At 34.3% G+C, this 8,357-nt stretch overlaps 1 protein-coding gene across 1 annotated transcript in view; it reads left to right on the top strand.

Moving 5' to 3' along the window:
- Positions 1–705: 705 nt before the first annotated feature.
- LOC107095206 (nuclear GTPase SLIP-GC-like) overlaps positions 706–8,357 on the top strand; it is a 13,178-nt gene continuing 5,526 nt past the window's right edge. Inside the window, exons 1-12 of the mRNA XM_015391203.1 lie at positions 706–835; positions 976–1,057; positions 1,502–1,614; positions 2,163–2,204; positions 2,314–2,352; positions 4,031–4,058; positions 4,148–4,237; positions 4,444–4,537; positions 6,431–6,647; positions 6,723–6,956; positions 7,368–7,562; positions 7,674–7,849. Of these exons, the coding sequence (XP_015246689.1) occupies positions 991–1,057; positions 1,502–1,614; positions 2,163–2,204; positions 2,314–2,352; positions 4,031–4,058; positions 4,148–4,237; positions 4,444–4,537; positions 6,431–6,647; positions 6,723–6,956; positions 7,368–7,562; positions 7,674–7,849 (1,295 nt within the window). The 5' untranslated portion in view covers positions 706–835; positions 976–990. The remainder of the gene's footprint in view (positions 836–975; positions 1,058–1,501; positions 1,615–2,162; positions 2,205–2,313; positions 2,353–4,030; positions 4,059–4,147; positions 4,238–4,443; positions 4,538–6,430; positions 6,648–6,722; positions 6,957–7,367; positions 7,563–7,673; positions 7,850–8,357) is intronic.

Genomic DNA, 8,357 nt, shown 5'->3' with positions numbered 1-8,357 from the left:
TAACCCCTTCCCTTTTTACACTGAATTTAGACGCTGAATTTAAGACAGTGAAATAGAGCCAGTTGAATCTCAGAAGGCTGAAAATATTGAGTTTGAATTTTGAAAGGTTGAATTTTTTTATATGCAGATTTTTTAACACCGAAAAATTTAACTGAAAAATAAGTATTAATAATGTAATCACTTTGAAATAGTAATGTGAATTTTTAGCTTGAAGAAAAAATAACAAATTAAATTTCAACTGTGTAGAAATATTGACAATCAATTTTTTTTAAGTCAAAAATGTGTTCTGAATATATTTTAACACTGAAACAGTAAGTACAAACATACAACATTTAAATTTCAGTGGCATTTTTAATTCAAATCCGAGCGACACAGATTTACTTCCATAGCCTTAATTTAGTCAGAACAAGGAGTCCAGGTCTTGCTTTGCTGAGCGAGTTGAGACCTGTTTGCCATTGCATAACAAAACTGTAAAAACAACTGGCATGGATTTTAAAACACATGAGTATGACAAATACCTTCCAAGGTTTTTGCCTCTTTAATTTGGTAAAAGTGAAACCATTCAAGTGTTTTTTCTGTTTTTCACTCTCATTATTCGTTTCTTAAACCCCTCCTCTTTTCTCTGAGTTTTTTCAACAGACTATTATTACTGTTAGTAGGTTCATCTCTCCATGCAACTTGGCTGTTAGTTTCAAAGCAGGTGGCATTTTGTGTTCACATTCACAAGTCTTTTTCTGCTCCCTAAGATAATTTTTTCCCCCTTCTGTTTTTTCTCTTTTTAAGTTTTCTCCTTCCTTCTCCCTGACATAACTCTTCGCTTGACCTTCAGAAACAGGTGAATATTCTATATCTATATACTCTAAAGTCTAATTTTCAACTGTAAAAAGTTTATTCTTACTGGATTTCTTCAATTTGCATGCTGGAAAATTTACTTATGGTAGTTTCAATACTGACAGTATGATTATTTCCTTTCAGTTTCAGTTTTTTTAAATGGATACCTTTGTGCATGACAAACTAAACCAGTGGGGTCTCAATGAATTCATAAAAAAATTTGAAGGTAAAGTATGACAATGCATGACAGTTGATAAGAACAAGTCCTATGTGCATTGTATCCTCAGCATTAAGTGTTGTTTGGTGAATATCTTTAATATTTCTTCATGATCTTTTCTATGTATAATATTTTTATTCATTAGAAAATCATTTTTTTATATGCTTGTCAAACATAAATAACTTTAGGGTCAATTGTCTTGCATGGACTTAGATATTAGTTTCATTACATAAATGTTTCCGCCTTTTCTCTTTGTAATAAAAAGATGAGGCAAACAATGTAAAAGCTCAGCACTTTATTCAAATCGAGGGTTAATCATTCTACGATATGGGATAAATTGTCCTTTATCAATTTGAGTTAGATTAATAGTCTCAGTCTTGCAAAAATTAGCAGTTTGCATTCTTTATAAATCTTAGTTCTACAGGTGTAAATAACTGAATTTCTGAATCACAGATGAAGGAGTGGATAAAGAGAGTCTTTATTGTCTGGAGGATAAAGATATTTTAATATTGATACCAAAAGTGGGACCAAGGGCTCGGTTTAAGAAGAAACTCAGGATGTTAAAGGTATTGTTTAAACATATCTATCTATACATCTACAGTATATGGATATATAAATATGTATATATGTATTTCATTGTATATGCAACTAACGATTCATTTGCAAATCGATTCATCTGTCGATTGTTTTTCAATTAATAATCAGATAGAAAAAGGCTCCTTAAAAAATACTTTTTACAAAATTAAACCAACTGAAACTAAAACTTTTCCACTTGAGGTGTTATGGATAGAGCATACTAAAGGATGGAAAAGTTTTTTTTTATTTTTTACCTTAAATGCAAACTGTTGATATATTTTTTGACAATCTTGGTATAATTACTGCTCTAAGTGGGTTGCTCTGTCAGCTAAGGGCATGTTTTGGAGTCTCTAAACTCTATTTAACAATTAATCCATTACTAAATTAGATGACAATTATTTTAATATTCAATCAATCAGATGAATTGTTTATATACTCAAACTATAGAGCTTATAAACAATTAATCAGACTGACTGAATATTATATATATATATATATATATATATATATATATAAATAACATGACCTTTCTTTTTAGGAGGAAGAAAGTAAAAGAAATGGAGAACTTGGTCCTAAAGCGGTAAGCCAAAGCTATTTCATCCATGAAAGTGTAACAGACATTAAACTATGAATATCTGTATATTTTCCTAAGCACATTAATGGTATAACAAAAATAACTATTCCTACAGTGCCAACAGCAAGAAAAAGCTGCACCTGGTTTATCCAAGGTAAGGGGGACTACAGTTAAAGTGTTTTATATTAGTATTTAGGGGACCTTGCTCTCAGGCTTCTGAGTAAAACATAGTACAATGAATTGCCTCCTGAAGTTACTTAGCTCCTAAATAGCATTCAGCAATTATTATTATTTTTTTTTCTATTTCTCTGAAAATTACTTCTTCAAATATGCTTTAGAATATAGGGAACATAAGCCTCATAAAAACAACGGAACAGAGCAAAGAGGTCAGTAATGACACTGTGGAGCTCAAACATGCGCAGTTACTACTGTATATGTCTGGTCACATGTTCTTGTTATAAATCTATATAAAACAAGTTCTTTACTGGGATATATAGAAAGAACAAGCTTAAAAAACAGAAATATAATAATATGTGTGATAATTAAAATGGAAACCAGAGTTAATTACTGCTGTAGAAATCCATAGTCATAGTAAGCACACAGTGCAGAATTACCTACATTATATTGTTTTTACATATGCTATGCAGATACGGATTATTTTGACATCAGTTTAACCAATCCCAGATATATGCTGTTGATATATATGGCCCAACATTTTATGCCAGTGTTGTCTTTTCATCCTCCATTTACATTATAGAAATCACACCATGATAACAAAGGTCACACAAGTATAAATTTAAATAAATAAATCGAACATGGTGGTCTTCTACCAGACAAGTTGAAATGAGACGAGGAATGCAGTAAGAGTCCGGGAGTAATGAAACTGAGGAAGTTTTTGTTATGATGGTGGAGGAGGGGCTGGAGGTGGGTTGAAACGGGGGTTATCTGAATGAAGCTACACACGCATCCACCGCCTGCGCTCTAGGTAGCAGAAAAGCTGCAGATCCGAGGCCAAAGAAGAACTTTGGACGCCGATTGGCTTTCGTGGAGCTGTGGTTCAAAGCTGATTCGCTGTATTGTAGGTGGATGTAGGCGATCAATCAGTTTCTTCAGTTGAATTTCCGCCTAGGCACCATATATATATATATATATATATATATATATATATATATATATATATATATATATATATATGTTTGTGTGTGTCAAGCCTTGCCAAGGGTGTGTGGAGCAATGGGATCAGAGATTGATTGATTGAAGACTAAATTTGACTTTTCAAAATCCAATACCAAAAACGGCCAGAAGATTGCATAAGTGCATCTACTGTATATCTACCACTTGCATGTACCACATTTCTTTTGATATCCAGTTTTAATGCTAAGCGTTGTCCTTAACCGGTTACAAATTAAGCTACACTCACAAGGTGTCAATTGTGTAGTGTGCAGGATCACACCAACAGCAGCTTGATGACCAGGGTCTAACTCATGTTTGTGTAGCACTTTTTTGCCACTGGATGCGTAAATAAGCTTCCTGAAGCACAGCGTGCAGAAGCAAGCGCCTGGTTCACCTAACTTTCTGCACCAGCTGCTAAATGGCTTGCCATCTCACCCTGTCTCCTCCAGTCATGCCCAGCTCCATTTATTGTGAGACCTCTTTCTATGGTCATGACATCTTCCCGGGAGTTTATTAACGAGCCAGAAATCCAGCCTAGGGCCAAAATATTTTAATCCCTGTAAAGAACACCTTACATTTAAATTCATATTATGCTTGTGCTTTGAGCCATATAAAATTTGACAAGTGTTTTTTTTTGTTGATTTATTTTTTATCCACAGGTTGTGTCCTCAGCAAGTAATATATATGGTAAACAAAAGTCTTAATCTGATTCTCAAGTAGTTTGTTATTTGATCAAACTAATATTGAGATAACCAATTAATTATTTTTGGAACAAGGAAAAAGAAAAAGTGAAATTGAGCTTCAGGAGAAATCTAAAGAAGACAAACCAGCAGTAAAACGGCAGCGTGGCAGCTTTCAAAACTCAGGTATTTATTTTTTTTTAATAATAGTGCCAAATTAATATTGATATAAATATATAAAACCCTTTTAGGTAAATGCTGGATATCAACAAAAATAAAATTGTTGACCAATGTGTAGTTTAAACATGAGTTAAAGTTACAATAACATTAACTTTGCTTCACATTCATTGGTCAGTGTTGCTGCTCAGTCTTTGTATTGTTTTCACCAACAGAAGAAATGATACTGAATGACGTAAAAAACATTATGGCCCATGTTCATACTAACCTAAGCAATCAAGACAGCACAGATCTTAATGAATTCCTAAAGTAAGTATGTTTTGTGTCTTCCTCTTTGTGCCCAACAAATAAAGCTTTGGAATGTTAAAACCTGCAAACAGATTTTGTTCCTTCCATTAAAAAAGCAGATTGTGCATTCTACAAGCAGTTTGAGAGTGGCAATATAAGAAAAAATATGTTCAAAGCTATGAAATTGAACAAAATAATGTGCACCTCATAGCCTTCTCAAAGCATGACAAAATAGGTAAAAGAAAATACAGTAAAGCATAACCTTGAATGAATATGTTTTATTAAATAGATGGGGGGAAAAAATCCATGTTGTAAAGAAATATGCAGTCTCCCTCGTATCTTTTAAACCCGTTTTTATAACCATGCTACAATATTCAAGTTGACTTATTGCTTTTAGATTTATTAGCTGTATAAAGATTGTTGTCTTGCAATGGTGCCAGCCTGTATAATTTTTTTTCTTTATTCAGATTATTCTACTATTCCTATTTCTGACGGTCCAATTACAGTATGTTTCCATACACCCAGAATATTTCTCCATCCTTTGGTCCAATGGTAGATAATTTTATGTGTCAGTTTCCACCTTACTTTCAGAAATAATAAAAAAAACACACAAAAATGTGGCTGCAGTTGAGTTTTCGATTTGGAAAATTGCTTTGTGTATAGTGACTGTTTACATTTGCATTTCCTCCATATTTGGATTTGCCCGGGTGGTCATTAGATTATGATTTGCATATTCACGAAGGAAAACATGCAAAACAGGGTTGGCACAATCCTGTCTGCTGAATTGCAAATACAAAGCACTTTGAATTTTCTTTGAATATTTGCTCTGTGCATACAAACATGTTTGCACCTGTTTTAAGACTTACAAACCTCCTGTCTTCATGTGGCTCCCCTGCTAGCACCAAAAATATTCATGGCATAAAATGGTTAAAGAACATGCTGATTATGTAAGATGAGGCTGTGTCAGACTTGTGTGGCTTTTTTCTTCACAGCTTGTTTTAAGAGAGATTTTCCAATCAAAATGTCTGACTTGGCTCAATCAATATAAACATCCTACTTTGTCAGGTACACTCCCCAGGCCCTAAAAACAAAAACTGCCAAATAGCTGTTGAAAAAGAACAAATTGGACAAGCTCCTACTGCTGAACTTCAGGCACATCTCAAACCAGTAAGAATATTAAAAAAGTTTTGCCTATATATTTAATACCCCAGTAACAACAACCAGTTTCTTTAGCGTCTTCTACTAAGGTTTGTGTGCTTACCACAGTACCAAGACAGCGCTTCTAAATGTGTCAAATTAAAATGAAGAATAAAGAACTATAGTGCTGGTAGTAGAGGACCTCAGGCGAGCATTCAACACAGTTAATCACTCTATTCTATTGGAGCACCTTAAATCTCACTGATGGATAGGGACTTTTTGTGATTCTACAGAGCAACAGTGGTGTAAGAGGTAGGGGTACGTCCGGTTTCTGGTTTGAGCCCCAGGTCAACTGTCTTCTCCATCACTGTGTCCTTTTCATTGATTGCTATTGGTGGTCAGAGGGTACTGTACAGCAGTCTTGCTTGTGTCAGTGTGCCCCAGTCCAGCTGAGGTTTATACAGTGTGATTGACTAAATGTAGTATAGTGGATTTAGGGTTCAAGTACTGGTCATTTACTTTCAACATCAGAGACAATAATACTCACATGTGAGGTTATATCTACAAGCTACCAATATCTGTTTCGGTCCCTAAGAATACAAGGCAGAGCTGATCACTCTATGGTTATAGCTTGATCTTGGCGTAGAAATCATGCGAGTAGGATGTTATTTATCAAGCTGCACTATTCCGACACAGTCTGAGACATGCCCAGCTAACTTTTGAAGGTTAATATTTATTGAAGTTAACTTAATTAATTTTTCTCAAATTTTTTTACAGGACCAAAATTAAAGATCTGGAGATGGACAAGAGGGAGTTAGTTGGTGTATTTGGTAAAACTGGAGCTGGAAAGACTTCATTGATAAATGCTGTCTTAGGTGTACGGACACTTTTGCCATCAGGAGATGTTGATGCATGTACCTCGGTCATGATTAAAGTGGAGTCAAATATGCACAACTCAAAGTATGAAGCAGAGATAGAGTTTATCACCAAAGAGGTAAATAGAGATTTTAAACAGTTTCCTCATTTTCTATGTAACCTAAAACATCTCAGGGTTTCTCATTCTTTTCAGGAGTGGGAAGACGAGGTGGGAACCATAGACCAGTCTTTTGAAGATGATGGAGAGCAGGAGAGGCATGACGACGATGATGATATTGATAGCCGTTATGACCTTTTTGAAAAGCTTTCAGCAGTGTATGGAGAAGAATGGAAACAAAAATCCTCGCAACAACTCATGGATATTAAAAACTTCAGAGAGATTCCAGAATTTCTTCAGTCCACAAAGAAGATTTTAACTTGTGAATCTGTAAGATTGATTAAACAACATCTTGTGGTTCTGGCCTTATAAAAGTGGTATAATACTATATAAAAACAAATGGGAGTCTCCTATCAGAGGAAAAAAGCATACAAAACTTATTCATGTTTAAAGACAACCTAGTCCAAGTCCAGACCTTCAATGTCTAGACCCAAACTGAAATTATATTCTGTAGAAGACCGTAGAAGAATTTTATTCATAAAAGATCTTTCACCTATTTAGCTGCTGTAAAACCAGCAAGAATTACAATTTCTAGATACATATGAAGAAAAGCACTTTTAGAACTGGGGGCCGACCCCGATTCCCTCAAAAATGGGGGTCTACAAAGTAAAATCTTTTGTGCTTTACTTTTCATTTATAATTGTGGACTGATGTGTTTCCTCTGTCTCTATATTCTTCAAGTCCAAGGACTTATCTTCAAAAATTGTTAAATACACCAGACAAGGAGGCAAAAGAGAGATACAAAGGTGGTATTGGCCACTTGTGAAGTGTGTGACTGTCAAAGTGCCAAATAATGATTTTCTCCAGCATGTAACTCTGGTGGACCTTCCTGGGAATGGAGATCGTAACAAGAGCAGGGACACAATGTGGAAGAGGGTAAATTACATGTTTATACTGCGGACCTGTCCTCGTCGTAAATTATTATTATAAACTTATATTTCAAAAATACATTTAAGCTTAATTCACATTATAAATCTATCACTTTAGATTGTTGGAAACTGTTCTGCTGTGTGGATTGTATCTGAAATCAACCGGGCAGCAGCAGATAAAGAATCCTGGGAGATCCTAAAAAGTGCAAGCAGTCTCCTGGGAAACGGTGGCGAGTGTCGACACATTCACTTTATCTGCACCAAGTCTGATGTATTAGGAGATGTACATGATAAGTAAGTTCACTATTATACTGAAAGTGGAGGGTTTATAGAATTCAGACATGAATCAATCTAGGCTCAATAATTGCAGCATCAATCAATATTTAGTCTTGGAAAAACACAACAGTAACACTTCAATAAACTATGGGTGTTTCATTATCTAGGGATATTAAATGCCAAAAAGATGGTTGTACATAAAGAAGAAAAAGATGACCTGAATTAAAGGGTTATATAAATAATTTTCAAAGATAACCTGCTCAAGACTTTTTAATAACTGTAACTAGAAGAGATGTTTATGGTTTAAATTAAAAGATATGACTAAACATACTGCAAAAGTAACCCTCCGGCAGTTTATGGAAACTTTCAAATACCGAAAAAGTAAAACTAAATGCATTTTCTGAATTTATGCATGCTAAAAAAACAGTTTTCTCCTTTGTTTATGATTTCAAAAAAATAAAACAACATAAACTCCATAGCCAGTGAATTCTAATTATTAAGTCTAATTTGACAATATCCATCCATC

The sequence above is a fragment of the Cyprinodon variegatus genome, unplaced genomic scaffold, assembly GCF_000732505.1.
Source record: "Cyprinodon variegatus isolate N-32 unplaced genomic scaffold, C_variegatus-1.0 Scaffold529, whole genome shotgun sequence".
In the NCBI taxonomy this organism is placed as follows: domain Eukaryota; kingdom Metazoa; phylum Chordata; class Actinopteri; order Cyprinodontiformes; family Cyprinodontidae; genus Cyprinodon; species Cyprinodon variegatus.
The sequence above is the reverse complement of the archived record's forward strand: the minus strand, read 5'-3'. Positions and strand labels throughout refer to the sequence as shown.